The sequence below is a fragment of the Aspergillus vadensis genome (genome assembly GCF_003184925.1).
Source record: "Aspergillus vadensis CBS 113365 unplaced genomic scaffold BO88scaffold_14, whole genome shotgun sequence".
In the NCBI taxonomy this organism is placed as follows: Eukaryota; Fungi; Ascomycota; class Eurotiomycetes; order Eurotiales; family Aspergillaceae; genus Aspergillus; species Aspergillus vadensis.
The window spans coordinates 386,477-402,357 of record NW_020292052.1 but is presented as its reverse complement, the minus strand read 5'-3'; the positions used below and the strand labels follow the sequence as shown (position 1 = coordinate 402,357).

The window sequence follows — 15,881 nt, the reverse complement described above, 5'->3', positions numbered from 1 at the left end:
CTACCAGGTCGGATATATATACCTAGTGCCGCAGGACGCAGTCCTTTCTCACCTTCTTTTTCTGTACACACACCACTACAGCCCCTTGTTCTTCTTGGGCAGTCTCGACTAGCTGGGGCAGCTGTATCGACTGCTGACCACCCACCTGGGAATAACTTCTGTTTGCTATCAGGGCGTATTCAGGTCGCTTACGGCCTCTACTGCCACAATGTTTGATTACGATTTCGAAGTCAATCCTTTCCAATCGAAACGAGCCTATAACTGGTACACATGCTTCGCTAGTGTGTGGAAAGGGTCATTATACTAACATCCGTTAGGTTCATCTCCCTCGTCGCAGCAGCATGCATGGTCTTATACGGTTACGATGCGTCCGTTTATAATTCCGTACAAGGCTCGGACAATTGGGTGGCCTACTTCAATGACCCTGACGAGAACATGATCGGAGGTGTCAACACGGCCTACACCGTGGGTGCAATTGTTGGCGGCTTCTTCATGGGCGGTCCCATTGCCGACTTTCTGGGTCGCAAGATTGGGATGGCCATTGGATGCATCTTGGTCATCGCTGCTACATTCATGCAGTGCTTTGCGCCTCGTGGCAACATTGCATGCTTCCTTGCCGGACGATGCATCATCGGTATTGGCCAGGGTATCGCACTGAGTAAGTCTGCCATCGGTGGTGTTCTCAGCAGAGATGACAAAGTTCTTACTGACGCTGTCTTGTTCAGCTGCGGGTCCCATCTATATCGGTGAACTAGCACCCCCGGAGATTCGTGGAAAGATCATGACGTTCTGGCAAATGTTCTACTCGGTGGGCTCCTTCATCTGCTTCTGGGTGAACTACGCGTGCACCAAGCACTCCACACACTTGGGCGAGTGGGATTGGAGAATGGTTGTCATCTTCCAACTTTTGGTCCCCGTGATCATTCTCTTCATCTTGCCTACCATTCCCGGTTCGCCACGTTGGTAAGCGCTATTGTGAACCCACTTGAAGTACCCTTATTTACATCCGCACAGGTACATCCAACGCGGTAACAACGTTGAAAAGGCCCGCAGAGCGCTGCGCAGAGTTCGAGCAACCGATGACGAGGTTGAAGACGAGCTGCTCAGAATCCGCGAGGCCATCGAGTACGAAAAGGAAGCTATCTCTGGCACTTACGCCGCTCTGTGGAAGGACAAGTCCCTCCGCAAGCGCATGTACTTGGCTCTTGTCATCAACGCCGGCCAGCAAGTCAGTGGACAGGGTACCTTGAACACGTACTCGACAAAGATCTACGAGAAGGTTTTCAAGAGCGCTAACCAAATCGCGCTTATCAACGCACTCAATGCCACCTTTGGTATTATCTTCACTCTGAACGCCATCTGGATCATCGATCGATTTGGACGCAAGTTCCTCCTGATCGTTGGTGGCATTGGTATGGGCATTTGCATGATCATCGTCGCAGCCGTTGAAACAGAAACACCCTCACCAGGTGGGGCGAAGACAGAATCAGTCGGCATATCGATTGTGTTCTTACTTTTCTTATTCATCTTCTTCTGTGAGTCCCACCGATTACTGCATCCATCAAACTCCCTACTAATCATCTTAACAGACAAACCCTCCTGGGGCGCTACCATCTGGATTTGGACATCCGAGGTCTTCTCCATGAACGTCCGCGCCCAAGCCGTGGGTATGGCAACTCAGACCCAAAACGTGGCCAACGCCATCGTGCAGCAGTTCTTCCCAACCTTCCTCAACAACTGCGGCTTCTACGCCTTCTACATGTTCGCAGGCATTTGCTTCCTCCTCGCTCTTTTTGTGTTCTTCTTCGTCCCCGAGACCAAGCAGGTTCCGCTGGAGGAAATTGATGCCCTCTTCGGCGGAGCCAACCACGTCACACAGGGTGAAGACCTCTTCTCTAACGAGAAGCAAATGCGCGTGACGCACCAGGATACGGGAATGGAGAAGCCCAGTGCTGTTACTGTGGAGGATGCGCGGCGTTGATTGATCGAAGTATTGTCTGATTTACGATAATGATGTAAGCCATGTGGCATTGGCGGCATACGTGAGCAATTCAACCTAAGTTGAATTCTATATACCATTCCCCTTCCTTCACCTATACCGTACACACCATCCACCTCCAAAAATAGTAGTATATAAACGTAAGGAAATAACTACACAGCTCACCTCCTATAAACCGTCCTCGTAACCAATCCCCCACCCTCAACACCAACACCACCACCACTACCACCTTCCCCAACCACATTCTCCCTCACCACACACTCCCACTCCACAACCGACACCCCCTCCATCCGAAACACATACTCATACTTCGGATCCCTCTCCTTCTCCCGATCCATGGGTCTCGCCCCCGCCGCAGCCCGAACCACATATCTCGACTCATTTCCCCTCCCCGTTTCGCTAGTAGTATTAGTATCCTCCTCATCGCCAGAAGCAGGGGCAGGAGGCATAATCCGCTCCGCCAACCCCACAAACACCCCATGCGAGAACTTCCCCGCATGAAACGGATCAATATCCACATTCCAGATGAGGATTTGGCCGTTCTTCTTGCTCCAGGTTCCTTCTGTGAGGCGGTAGATATAGCGTTTCTTCATCATCTCAATATTGCTGTCGTTATTGGTGATGGTATTGGTGTGATGTACCTCCTCATATACATATTCCTTCTCGTACCAGATACTAGATGTGCGACGGGGATGGAAGGTAGCTGTTCCTGTGACATGCGAGATCGGGGATGAGCGGGTTGGTGTGGGCAGCGATGTTGGTGACGGGGACGGTGAAGGTAGGATGTGAGTGACGGTGCGTGTGTAGGTCCATTGTCCGTGGAGGGCGCGGAATATGGCCATTCCCATGCCGAGGTTGTAGTTTGTGGGGCTGGGGGTAATGGTTCGGTGGAGGGATTTGAGGGTGGTGGTGCTTTCGCGCGCGATGAGGGTGGAGAGGCGGTCTGTTGTTGGGGTGGGGAATAGGTAGGGGGTCGGGATGTAGCGGGAGGGGAGGACGGGGCCGTGGTTTATTGTATCGTTGTGGGTGGGGTTGTTGTTGTTGTAGGGATTAGTTTGATAACTGGTGGTGGAGGATGGGATAGGAGCTCGAGGGATGTTGAGCTCGCGGGCTAGGGTTTCCATTAAGCCTACGTAGTCGCCCATTGGGAATTGGCTGCGGGGAAGGGTTGTATTGCGGAGAGTGCGGAGGAGGTCACGTTCGTGGGTCTTTTGGGTGAGTTCTTCGTTGGTGAAGTAGGGCCCTGTGAAGGAGAGGTCTTTGGCCCATGTGTTTGCGAGACTGCGGGCTTGCATTTCCATTGCGCCCCAGTAGGGGCCGCGGTAGAAGCCGACGAAGCCGAGGTCGGGGATCTCGGCGTGCGAGGTGCCTTTGCCGTCCAGGATGAGGGGGATGAAGGGGTCCGTGGTGGAGTATTCGAGGGTGGAGAGGACGGGCGAGGGGAGGAAGCTGAGAGATGAGAAGGGGGTGTAGCCGGTGGCTGTTATTATGGCGGTGATGTCGGATATGGTTTCTTGGGTGCCGTTGGGTAGGGTGATGGTGAGGGTTGATGGGCTGTTGATGTTGGATACTCGGCCGATGGTGGGCTTGATGAAGCCGGAGCGCACGTATTCGGCGTAGTCGTCCCCTATGCCGATCCATGATGGCTGCGGATCTTCGCTCTCGTTGCTGGGGATTCCGAAGCTGCCGATTTTTGAGTACTCGCCGCCGAGGAGGGAGCGGAAGTAAGCGTTTGTTTTGTGTATGCGGTCTGTGGAGAGCGGTCCGAGACCGTATTCGACTTCGCCGGGAGGGCGTCGAGCAAGATCGTAAAAGACGAGGTCAAGGGGAAGGAAGTGCATGTTTTGCGTCTTGGTATTATCTTGGAAGCCATCATGGGGCAGGTGGGTAGGTATCGTCCAGAAAGGTCTCGAGGAGATATGATGGACTTCGTAGTCTCGTCCGGATTGTACCACCGGGGGTTTGTAGTCCATCGTAGACAGATGAAGCGCTACCGTCGAAGCAGCTTCTACTCCCGACATACTGCCCCCAATAACGACCAGCTTCCCGCCCGAGGACCCAGTCCTCTCCAGCAGCCGCTGCACTTCGTCTATAGTCTGCACTTCGGAGCTGTGGACAACCCTATCAGCGACCCCAGCTAGACCAGGTATATCCGGAAAGTGAGCTTTGGCAAAGTATCCAGACGTGACGACCAGGTAGTCGAACTCTTCGGATTCCATCTCAGGTCCGTTGCACTCAATGCCATTTGCATCTATGCTGTAAGCCATTAGCCACCAGCATCATCTGAACGATAGATTAAAGAAGACACACCTTCTCGAAGTCCACTGCACCGTCCACCTCGCCCTCAACCCATCCGTCTCCCGAACCGTCCTCACAACCTCCTTTCCCAGCCTCAAAACCCCCTTGGGAATATACAAATTCGTATATTTCTCTAGATACTGCCCTACCTGTCTCGCCTGCGGGAACATCGACAGCTCCCCCTCCCCAATGACAGACTCCCACGCCAGATCCGAGAAAGCCACCGTGAACCGACTTAGGTTCGTCCGTATCCACGGGTTGAGCCGTCGCTCGGCGCCATGGTCAATCGCCGTGGGCCAGAGACCACCAATTCGGCTGTTTTTCTCGAAGACGCTGGGGATGAAGGTGCCCTCGGGGAAGCTGTGCAGGAGGGTTTTGGCTGTTACTAGTCCCGAGGGGCCGGCGCCTGTGGAGGGATGTTAGTAGATGGCTTTAGGTTGGGTGGCGGGGCGTACAACTTGCCGATGATGGCGACTTTCTTGGGTTGGACCATTATATGTACAGATTGTTGTCTTGGTCCAAGACTTGGTGGTGAAATGGAGGAAGAACGATGGTGTGGAGTTGTTGTTGAGCTGGGCGGTTAGATGTTCCCTTTCTTTCTTTCCCCTCAGCTGCTTAGTTACTAGTTTACCCCTCATCTTATCACCGCGCGGCTGGGGAATGAACCCCTGTTCGCTACTATTAACGTTTGGAAGATGCAGGGGCATGGAGGCGCAAATGTAGTCATTGTTGGTGCTGTTCATAGGGTTTAATTTCGTGGCAGTGGATAAGTGGTAGGTTGATTTGTTGGTGATATATATATTGTGACAATATTATGCTCACAGAAGTGCATACTAGTGAGAGACCTTAATGTATGCTCGTGCAGTAGTGGACGCATCATCGAATTAGTGGCGGTTCCAGTGCCACAAGCCTTATTTTGTATGTTAATCTCAGCCACCTGACAAGAATAACAACCAAAACTATTATAACATTCTAGCAACAAACGAAAGGATACCTCTAAGATATGCACTCCATCGCCCCAAGCACCATGCTATACAGACAAACCCGAGCAACAATCAGGTGGAAGCAACCGATCAATCAACCGCCCATTAAACCGTAGATCCGCAAAAAAAAAAGCGCCCTTGAACAGAACTGCTCAAGCCAAAAAGGAAGTTCAATCATCCACATTCATGATCATCATAGCAAAGGAGTCAAGCGAGAAAAACAAAAAGTGAAACGGCCCGAGCCGCGGATCGAACGCGGGACCTCTCGCAGATATGCTTGGGTTTGTATCCCTAAGCGAGAATCATACCACTAGACCACCCGGGCGTTGCTTGTTGAAACACGGTTTCCTATTTTGCTCTACAAGAGGAAGCAAAACGCACGCTTATTATGTCCAAGTGTCTTGCCTCTAGCGCCGACACCTGCATGCATGGCTGCGTCGTCGAGTGGATCAACCGTTATGCCAAGCACAAATCTCAAGCCGAGTGAACAACTATTTTCATGGGTACCGGTCGGACAGAGTGCTGAGACAGTCGACTGAACAGATGTTCAACAAACTAGATCCTCAGATCATTCAATCAAGGATGTGAGAAGATGCGGGAAGGTAAGCGCGCAAGGAAGCGTCTGTGTTCGATGGTATTCCCCGCAGAAGGAGATGCAGGAAGAGGAGGAGGTACGTAAGGATGGCGCGTCTCAGTAGGACAGTCGCTCTAGCCATGCAGAGATCTGCAACTCTCTGCTATGTTTGTCGGGATAACAAGCATCGGTGAACAGCTGCTCCGTGACCAGAGCATCGACATTCCTCTCAGTCAAGGGGCTCTTGTACCGGTTCTTTTGCCTGAGGAGTTCTCGCTCAGCACGCGCAGAGGGCGATAATTTCTGGAGGGTACTGCGAAGGCGTCGCATGCCTCGACCTGGAAAATGTGGGATTCGGGGCGGTCCGAATGGTGTGTCGACTTTCCACGGATCCTCGGAGACTATGGACCGGGCGTTTTTCTTTCGCTGCAAGGAACGAAACTTGTTGGACATGGTAAGATTTCAAAGCCGCCGAAGGGTGATAGTATCGTTGGTGCCATCAAATGACGGGTGGTGCGTGATTGTGCGAGGAGGGGCGGGAATGGGAAGGGGAGAAGAGGCTGTGGCGTAATGAGGGAATATATAGTTTGCAGCCCTACTTAGTATGAACTGAATGCCCACGGGAAAGGGTCACCGGGGCAGACGTGGATAACGCGGCACCGCAGTGCGGGGGCACCCGTGGAGTGCACTAACTTGCACTAGTCTGAGCCTGTCTGAACGTGAATGAGGGCTGCCTTTTTTGCCCTTTTCTTTTCGTCTCGCCTCGAGTACGGAGTACTCGGACGGGGTTTCCCAAGGACTCCGGGAGAGCGCCACTGCAATGATCTACAGCTCCTCAGGCAGATTGCAAATCAGCCCAAATGAAATCTCAAACTATCGTGATCCTCTACCCAATACTTTGCAAAAGACACCGCCAAAAGAAAGAGAAAAGCTAAAAAGTTAGTCCGAGCAACGTCATAAGAAAACTTGGCTAATTTTCACCCGACCAAGTGTATCCCACCCAAAGTGGAGGGTGGATCTGCCACTTGTAGATCTTCTCCCACATCGCGCCCTAAACCCAAGCACATCCACAGAGCCAAGGGTTAGTCTGCATTTGCTTTCATCTTGGCCATAGAGGCAGTGCGAACATCCTTTACTACGTGTATGAGCTCTGCCCCACCATAAAGAAAAGTAGTGCCTATCTGTGAAAATGTGCCATACCTACACTAGCTGCTGCACCTTTTTTGTTTTCATGTATTATGCCATGCACATATTATTCCGCTGTCATTGACTGCCTCACAGATTGCTGTTGATGGACTCTACTAGTACTACTACTAATGTCACTGTCTCCTTCATTCCCGCCCCTTTTACCCTTAGATACTATCTACTACTCCGCACCAGAAAATCCTTCAGGATTCATGCATGTCTTGGGGCTTGGCAAAAAGCGAGTCTGCTTGAACTACATCGCCTCCAAATGCTTGTCCAAGAAAGCGGGGGGTGGGAAGAGGCTCGCGTCCACTACTAGTGAGCAGAAGCGAAGCGAAGCGAAAGCTTCGATGCGATTCCGCGGAGTATCTATTTCCCTTCTCTCTCCTGTAGAAAGTTATTTGTTGCTTTGATGTGGATGACATCTCAACAGGCTGAAAATTATAAAAAGCAAATACAGATATTCTTCAACCATGATCATCTTCACCATCACACCAATCGCCTCGTCCAGCCAAACTACTCTCTGCATCACCACCACCACCACCACATTCCAGTAACCCCCCGACAACCAGAAGAGAATCAATCAATGCGGTAGAATGGAATGCGCCTAGAAGCACCAAAGAAGACGGACCACATTTGCGTGCGGGGTAAGAACCTAACACCGATAGCCGCATCTAGACACACGGCTATTACACGCATCCATCCAGTTTAGGAAAAAGCCGAGAAATGGCCGTACATAAAGTACACATTCCATCAATATTTGGTGGAGATGTCGGATGTGCGGCACTTTTTTTTTTGGACTCCATCGTCGATGTTGCCGTCGCCACCACCTCAACCTTTTTCCTGTATCAGATATTGTTTATGTTGTGTTGGTTAAGTGATGGTGAGGGATTCGGGTTTTAGATGGTGCGCTAGATACAAAGTCGAGGCTTGGGATCGTCGCGCTGATTGACTTTCTATCATGAGAGTCGGCCGCGAGAGAGGGAAGGAAAGAAAAAAGTACGACATTGTTGCTTGGCTCGTGCTTGGCTGGTCTGGGCTTCAAGTGTCATCATGAATAGTTAGGAGCTGTAGGTGTAGTAAGCAGATGGGCTGTCATGGGGAAGTAGGTTAAACTTTATTAGGACGACCGTATAGGTGGGGAGGAAATACTCTTTGGGGCGCATTGTTGTCTTCCATGGCTTTGGTCAGGAGTTTCTCATGTTATTAAAGGGGAATGTGGGTTGGAATGCTGTTATGGGCTCAGTTGACAACCTCAGCGCGTGATCTTCTGGTAAGATCATTGATAAGTTTTGTGAACAATAATAGACTCTTCTAGATTCTATCTAACATGGCAGACTTGCAGACAATCGTTCCATAATACATTGCCAGGCAAATCAAAATGGGATTATCTTAAAGACAAAGCCCGCGCTCAAAACATAACAATAACCGTTAACTCGCATTGGACCAGCCCGCCTACCTGAAACGATGACCTGAAGTGCCCAGAGTACCAACGAAAAGCAAAAACCAACAGCACCGGGCCAAACCGTTCATTACTAGTTCATGATATCGAAATTTCGCACGCCAATTGATCCCCGTACCTTACAAAGGAGACATCATGAGTGACTGTGAAAAAGGTGAAACGAGAGAGCCGGCCACCATCACCCCTAGGAAATAAGCAAGTCCTTAACGCTCATCCCGATCTTCCTTTGTGGGTCCTGGGTGGGGGGATTCCCATGCCGGGTAGTGGAATTGGTGGGCACGTCGTGGACCGAGCCGACAGATCCCCGGCAGTCCCGGTTCAGCATTAGTAGGGCAGCGGAGGCTTCGTGATCCACATCCGCAGAAGACGCCATGGAATACCTAGGCTGGATCACTGGGGAGGTGCTGGAAGAAGACATAGCCCATGAGCCACGCTCAGAGCGGGACGGATTGTCGGTTGGGTGGGTTGGGCCCAGTGCCGGGCTTGGTGTGATGGACGAAAAATTGGGTGCATTCCCGGTAGGACCACCACTTCGGGGAGAGAACACTGGGGAGATTGCATCCGTGGCAGCATCGGTGGGAAGTAGTTCCGGAGACACGGAAGCCGATGAAAGGCCCGACTCTTCCGCCAGAGCCTCCGGAGACGTTGGTGAAGGAGGGGCAGGAGGCATTCGCGGCGAGGCAATTGTGTGTCGATTACCGGCAGTTTTCAGATCGAGTATACATTGTTCCAGGTAATTGACGTAATCAATACTTGCCTAGGTCATCGGGTACGGTTAGCGACCGGCTTAAGGACAGGGGTCGTCGAAGACTGAGGTTGAGACAAACCTGTAAAATGGCGAGTTTGTGCATATCCTGTCCTTTGCACGCCGGGATCATGTCTTTCAGGGTTCCAAATTCTTCATTCATTTTAGACCTCCGCCGCCGTTCGATCAAACTGTGAGCTGTTTTTCTAGCAATCTTTCGGCCCGCTGCACTAGTTGCGCTGGGTTGTTTCTTTTTGGAATTTGTTGAGGCTCCATTATTTGCTGGCGTTTTGCCATTCTCTTTTGCGGATGCTTTGTTGGCTGCTGCGGTCGGCTTTGGCGGACTTTGCGTCTTGGGCTTCATCTGGATAATTTTGCGAGTGCGTGTGGGGGGTGGTGGAAGGTTAAAATCTTCGAGAGGTCTCTTGACACCAGTCTGACGCGGGGAATTTGCCATAATACCCAGTGCAGGATTCGGCGATGCTGGAGACGCTGGAAAGGAAGCGGATGGATCCGACTTGGATGGCCTTCTGCTAGCAGCTTGCATCTTGGATGGACTAATGGCAGCTGGGGGCAATGCGAATGGATCTGAAGCGTCCACCGATGCATTGTCTTTGACTATGAACTCCCCCGACATGGCAGGGGTTGGTGGTAGACGAGAGCGTGACATGGCCTCTGTGGAAGTGAAACGCTTAAAGTCAACCCGATGATTACTCTTCCATTAGACGGGCTAATAGGGTGGATGGTCAAGTCAAAAAAGTAAGATTGGACCAATGGTGGAGCAATGTTGGATGACAACCCGTTGAAAGTCGTACAGTCGTAAGCCGTCAAAGATGAAGAAGATAGGGGAAGTGGGATAGGATAGGACAAGAGAGGAGAGGCAAAGGGAAGAGGTAGTAGTTGGACGGGCAAGAAGCAGAAATGGTTATTGAATCTAGGAAAAAGCAATATGACAAGAAGTGAACAGCTGGTGCCGGAGAGTTGGGGCTCCTGCACAAAGGAAGACGCACGGATAAACGCCCTGCCAAAGTGTTGGTACCTGGGTTAAGTTTATATGAATGAATAGGGAGGGGAGAGGCGACACAACGAGGCAATAGTAGGACGGAGGTAATAGGTCGGGGGGAAGTGGGCTTGCGATAAGAAACAGGTACTTCTACGGTGTAGTGACTAAAAGTAGTGGTTACTTTTTCCCAAATTCTAATCGGGATGATCGACGAGGGAGAGGGGGGGATTGGCGTTGAATTCTGGATTTTCGGGAAGCTTGCTCATTACCTATCTAGTAAGTAGTTGCTGTTTGCTGCAGCCAGTATGCGCATACACCTCTTTCAGTACTACCTTAGTAGAGTTGAGACCCGAGTACTAGTAGGAGTAGTACTAGGAGTACTTAGTAGTATAACCGTGGATGGGCCTGGGACTGGCCATCCCGAAACGGAGGGCCATTCCAAGTGTCGCGTGCTTAAAGAAGCCCACGCGGTAGATTGCTGGCCCGTCATTGGCCCAACAGCACCGCCGGATGGGGGGCACGAGACCGGTTGCCTGGGGCCAAACCGCCGACGCTTTTGGGGCTCGTGCTTCGGTCCAGAGTTCTTATGGGTTGTACGAAGCTGCCGGCTCATGTCCCTTACTTTTCGAGTCCTCTCTTCCCCTACTCACTACCAGGTACCTAACTCAAGGTACTCCGTGGACTACTCACCTTGTGGTCTATCTAGTCTAATTGCATACTACTACTATGCCCCCCCTCTTCTTCATGAATTCGGAAATCCCCACAAGCCACGGGTGCCGGAGTGATACCTCCTAGGTACTACTAGATACCAAGCTGCTCCCAATTCCGACCTGCACTTGTCAATTTACTAAAGATGGGGTTCAGATCCCCTACTCCTTTAAGCCTGACTACAATCTAGATAAAATTGCGGAATGGACCACGCTCACGCACACGACACGCTAATTGGTGCCGTTAAAGAGCGCAGAGGCTTGCGTCGCCACCGGGCTGACCCCGGATCCTTTTCGATTGATACCAGTCTCATAACTTGCCGAAATATCTCTCAATCTTCAAGCAATGCTCGGGTTCCTCAATGTGACAGAACCCAGGCAGGTGAAGCGAGGGGAAGTGGGCAGAGGGAAATACCAGTCACACCATGAATCCTCATCGACTTCACTCACTATCGTCAGGAATCGAAGGTGTCCATAAAGTGGATCTGTCTAATATCCCAGACCCGCAAAGCCTGAGAATACGTCTCGGGACTCAAATGGTCATGATCTCACCACGACCGCTTGTCGAAGCCTGGCGACGTTCTCGTCCAGAGGGGGCATTGGAGCACGTGCAAGCCGTCCTCCCAACCAGTGGACCCTCCTGCCACACGGGGTCGCATGTGCATGTCGGCCTCTCTCTGGTCCTTTCCCCTTTGGTATTCGGACAGACAGGTCCTCTCTGCTGCCCGGGAACTCTCCGCATCATACTCGTTATGCTCAGCTAGGCCAAGCGCCCGAGACACGCCCCAGTTGCTCCATTGTTACCAACCTTGCCGTCTTCTCCATTGGCCGCCATGCCAGCTCATTCACCATTGTTATCGTCCTCGCATCCCTTTAATTACCTCTTGCAAATTCTCAAATCCCAATAGCGGGGCAGAACAACCACACGGAAGCACATGCCCCGCAATGCACCTGTAGTTTCTGCATGGACTGTCGCTTGTCACGGTAAGCAAACTTTTCTCTCTGTTGCTATTCGATTGGCTCTGGCCAATCGTATCTATCGGACAATGCGATGCTCTTCGTGCCGCATCTCTCTCCCCCCGACTTATGTGCTGCTTCGTAATTGAAATGGGATGATCCGAAGCGGTTTAGTACGATTAGACGGCCGCTTGGTGCAACAGCTGAGGTAACACCCCACTACGCGGTTGTGTCTTGGCTAGCTACTGGTATACGTGGAGATACTTGATCACACGTGGAGTGAATAGTTAACTCTGGAATAGCCTGGTGCGTACTGGCTGGTACCAGACAGGACAGTCCGTCACGTTGGCTTACACCCCAACAGCTCTGATTTCCAACAGACCAATACTAATGACAGCATATATTTCTGCTTGACTGATATGATACTAATTGGAAAGATTGCCTATTCACAGTGCACCCCCATGGTGGCTGGGTGGTGAGCGCAGTTCCAGTCTATGCGGCACTACCTCAAGTAAACAGTCTCTGAAGAAGCACCTCACCAAAGGTGTCTTCCACCGGAGAACCATCCATTCTCCACACGCGGTTACCAGCCCTCAGGCTTAACCACAGGCCATGATCACTTGCGCTCTCCTCATCGGCCTCGATGCGGTGCCGGTTCCGTCGGTCGACAACGCACAAGCCCCGCGTCCACTGACCAGTAGTCTCAATGCGAATGTCTTCTGGTGACGTTGCTGAAGGTTTCCACCCGTCATCTTCGGCGGTCATAGCATACCAGACACATACAGGGTCGTGCAGACTAAGGTCCGCGGCATCGCCCACGTGCCCCGGATGCAGTCTCTCCAGTGTACGGAAAGTATGAGCCATGAAGGCCGACACCCATTCAGCCAAAGGCGATCCACTCTCCAGAAGCGGCGTAATTATCTGCCGGAACTGGCCTTGCGTCACACCATGTCTCAGCGTAATATCGAGGGGAAACGTGCGAAGAGTGAGCTGTTTGCTAAGGCTCGGAGGATATTCGGGGAGACTCGTTGCGGGCGGCAGAGTACTTCTGGGAGAAGGGGACGTGAGAGCATAGACTCTTGCTGCCGCAACAGCGTCAGCGTATGTGTTGAACTCTGCAGCTGGGGTAACCTAGAAGATGTCAGCATCCCATGACTCTTTTCAACCCCAAACGGGGTAATGTTCAGGCCAACGCGCACGTTTCCAGGTTTGTTGATTGCTCCTCCCATCACCACTACCTCTTTGACGCGGAGGAAAGTTTCCGGGTCAGCAGCAGATGCCAATGCAAGATTAGTAAGGGGACCGACTGCCACGAGGGTGACGGTGTCAGCATCGTTTTCCCTCAAGACACGGAGAATCTCCTCGTGTGCGGGACGCTTGGAAGGAATGAATGAGCGATGAGCCGGATCTCCCTCCGGGACAGGTTTGATCTCGCGGGAATCAGAAGAAGGGTCGAAGAGATGCTCCCAAGCTTCTTTGGGGGTGAGGTGGGGATGCTGAGAATTCGTGTGTTAGCAGTCTTGCAAGTTTTGTAGTTTGTAGTTCTGCGTGCTTCACGTACACTGGCATGAATACCTCCCAAGCCGTCCGTACCGTCTAGAGAAGGGTTAGCATGGCGGGCTTGATGAGCAAGACTTGCCATTTGCGAAACTCACGGAAGTAATCTGCAAGCATCTTTTGGTCCTCCAAAGGATCCTCTGCACCCACAGCAACGATTGGAGGAGAAGCGCGAAGAGTACCAAAACCTTCTGGCCGACCTTGCTCTCGACGCCATTTCATCTCCCGCTCCAGGATGTGGAACATGGAGACAACATTGCGCAGGCAGCTATCTGAGTGAGTATAGGGCGTACTATCGCGCGACGGACGGCGCAAGCTCACCTTTTCACCTCGATGTTACCAAAAGTAAGCGAAATTAGCAGAACCTCAACATCCTCAGGCTCGGCAGAAAATGCCAAAAGAAGGGCAAGAATGTCATCAATACCCTGTTTGGATTATCAGCACAGGTTGTAACTAGCAAACATCCTGAAGCAGAAGTGGAGCTCGGATGGGATCATCATTGAAAGGAGTGAAGAACATACGGGATCGGTATCGATGATGATCTTTTTCGGTGCCATTGCTACAGCTTCAGCTCGCGTGCCGGATTTGCCACTATCCAATCAAAGTATATTGTTTTTGTGGTACAAACCGAGTTGGGTTTTGCTGGAGAATTTGCAATGACGCGGGTTTCGGGCGATGGAGGGGAAAGTGGGATGGTCTTGGCCGGCGTTATCATGACTTCTCCACTTCCAGCTATCTGTCCGAGTCCCCGAGCAGCAACTGAATACTAAGTAGACTCACGAACGGATATGCTATTAGTCATGCCGACTGTCCAAGATAGCTAGCTAGCTATCTAGATAGTTAACTATCTAAACTACGTACATACTGAGCGATCGAAAGAATCAATCGCTTCCTGCATTGCTCTACCATACTGTGGAGCTGACATGGGGTAAGAGCTAGTCCTTACAATAGACACAAGTGAGGATGCACGTCGGTCGAAGTTATTATCCCCGAAGCATGGGGTGTTGCATGGATACCTACAGGGCTAGCAGCATCAAGCCAGTCTTCTTTAGAGCTTCTCTTCTCCGAGAGATGGTCGGACATTGGAACAGATTCAGGAGCTCGTAGCGAGCTCGGATCATCTGCCCTCCCAGCATTGATGTCAGCAGGCACAATGCGTGTGTAACTAAATATCACAGCACATTGATATCCTGGACTGTGGTAGCCAATCATTCACTCTACCGTGTCTTTTTAATCAAATGGCTTTGTTTGGGGTTACATTTTCAATGGGCCTCATGGTTGCTCTGCAAGGGGTCTAGAGCGTTGTATGTTATGCCTTAATGCTCCTGCTTCTGATCTATTCTATATGATCAATAAATCTGCATTATTGAATAATATGAATAAATCATAAGCGGTTAACAAAAATATGCTACATGTAATTATTATCCCCCGTCCTTTATGATAGGTAGTAGATACTCTTTCTCTCCAACTCAAGCTGCTCTGAGCACAACGGAAGGACCTCCGGGGAGGCCTGAGCGAGAAACCCGAGACGTGGCCTGTTCGGAAGCCGGTATTACCCCCGTAAAATTACTGTGAGGTACACCCGTTACTTGTGCCTGTCATAGTGTAACTGGTAACTGCCGATTCTCCGAAAACCAAAGTTGTTCTTGCAGGCTACTAGTAGTCTAAACACTTTTGGTTTGGTGATCGATTACTCTGCCACCTGGTGGACTAATTTTGCAAACCTATCAGCAACTACCGCTTGAGCTAGTTGCCGGGGTCGTGGAATCTTTCATTCGAGGACGGAATCTTCCGTCGACTCGTCTAGACGCCCATCGAACAGGGGAAAAGACATGACATTGCAGCATGGCAATGGTCGAACCAGCTTTGAGAGTTGTGGAAGATCTTCCCCCGCGTAATCTCCCTGCTGGGATAGTGTCCTCCACCCTATTTGTTGATTCATAAACACACACTCACTACATTGAGTCTAATAACCGTTAGTTTATTGATGTTAATATCAAACTGGTTGGCCTTTGCTGTTCTCCTTAGTGTGAATGGTCAGTGAGGCCTCACGGACGACACACTGTCTGTGGTGTAATTATTGTTATGGAGTGACAAAAAGGCACAAAGACCGCCTTAGGTCCAATTACAGCCAAGTTGATACGAGGGGATGGTGTGCCTCGTTAGATCTTGAAATGCGCCACAAGCATGTCAGCCCCTGACTTAATTTAATCAGAAGGACAACAACTATGCAGTGACAGGATACTACCGGGGAAAGCCTGTTGGTTAATTGCACCGATCCTGAATGAGAGATTCATTATCAATCGTGATGTTGATCTTCAGGTAGTGGATCACTCTCAAGTCAAACAGGCAGCCAGTATTACCAATACGAGCCCTGACTGCCTCACAGTGACTGCAATACTGCGTAGATA

General features: G+C 51.0%; 5 protein-coding genes and 1 non-coding gene across 6 annotated transcripts; 1 reads left to right on the top strand and 5 right to left on the bottom strand.

The window, feature by feature from the left end:
* Positions 1-208: 208 nt before the first annotated feature.
* On the top strand, positions 209-1,981 carry BO88DRAFT_342670 (putative MFS sugar transporter; the record flags this gene model as incomplete). The annotated part of the gene is made up of 5 exons (XM_025703150.1): positions 209-264; positions 318-658; positions 726-963; positions 1,015-1,535; positions 1,590-1,981. 5 exons carry the CDS (start codon positions 209-211, stop codon positions 1,979-1,981), a joined length of 1,548 nt encoding a protein of 515 aa, XP_025562022.1.
* A 179-nt stretch (positions 1,982-2,160) lies between these two features.
* BO88DRAFT_488711 (uncharacterized protein) lies at positions 2,161-5,040 on the bottom strand (the record flags this gene model as incomplete). Its single annotated transcript, XM_025712632.1, has 4 exons — positions 2,161-4,255; positions 4,310-4,703; positions 4,800-4,869; positions 4,921-5,040. The coding sequence occupies 4 exons, from the start codon at positions 5,038-5,040 to the stop codon at positions 2,161-2,163; spliced, it is 2,679 nt and encodes an 892-aa protein (XP_025562021.1).
* Positions 5,041-5,514: 474 nt separating this feature from the next.
* BO88DRAFT_t158 lies at positions 5,515-5,605 on the bottom strand. Its single transcript has one exon. It is a non-coding gene; the product is annotated as a tRNA-Pro (tRNA).
* Positions 5,605-6,409, bottom strand: BO88DRAFT_67299 (uncharacterized protein). The gene has a single exon (XM_025713048.1). It carries the CDS (start codon positions 6,305-6,307, stop codon positions 5,972-5,974), a length of 336 nt encoding a protein of 111 aa, XP_025562020.1. The 5' UTR covers positions 6,308-6,409; the 3' UTR covers positions 5,605-5,971.
* Positions 6,410-8,366: 1,957 nt separating this feature from the next.
* BO88DRAFT_405675 (basic helix-loop-helix domain-containing protein) lies at positions 8,367-9,637 on the bottom strand. Its single transcript, XM_025706949.1, has 2 exons — positions 9,329-9,637; positions 8,367-9,258 (listed from the first exon to the last, which is right to left on the bottom strand). Exons 1-2 carry the CDS (start codon positions 9,608-9,610, stop codon positions 8,686-8,688), a joined length of 855 nt encoding a protein of 284 aa, XP_025562019.1. The 5' UTR covers positions 9,611-9,637; the 3' UTR covers positions 8,367-8,685.
* Positions 9,638-12,309: 2,672 nt separating this feature from the next.
* On the bottom strand, positions 12,310-14,074 carry BO88DRAFT_405672 (putative nucleoside hydrolase). Its single transcript, XM_025706948.1, has 5 exons — positions 13,792-14,074; positions 13,569-13,738; positions 13,475-13,509; positions 13,113-13,409; positions 12,310-13,044 (listed from the first exon to the last, which is right to left on the bottom strand). Exons 2-5 carry the CDS (start codon positions 13,585-13,587, stop codon positions 12,421-12,423), a joined length of 975 nt encoding a protein of 324 aa, XP_025562018.1. The 5' UTR covers positions 13,588-13,738; positions 13,792-14,074; the 3' UTR covers positions 12,310-12,420.
* Positions 14,075-15,881: the final 1,807 nt, after the last annotated feature.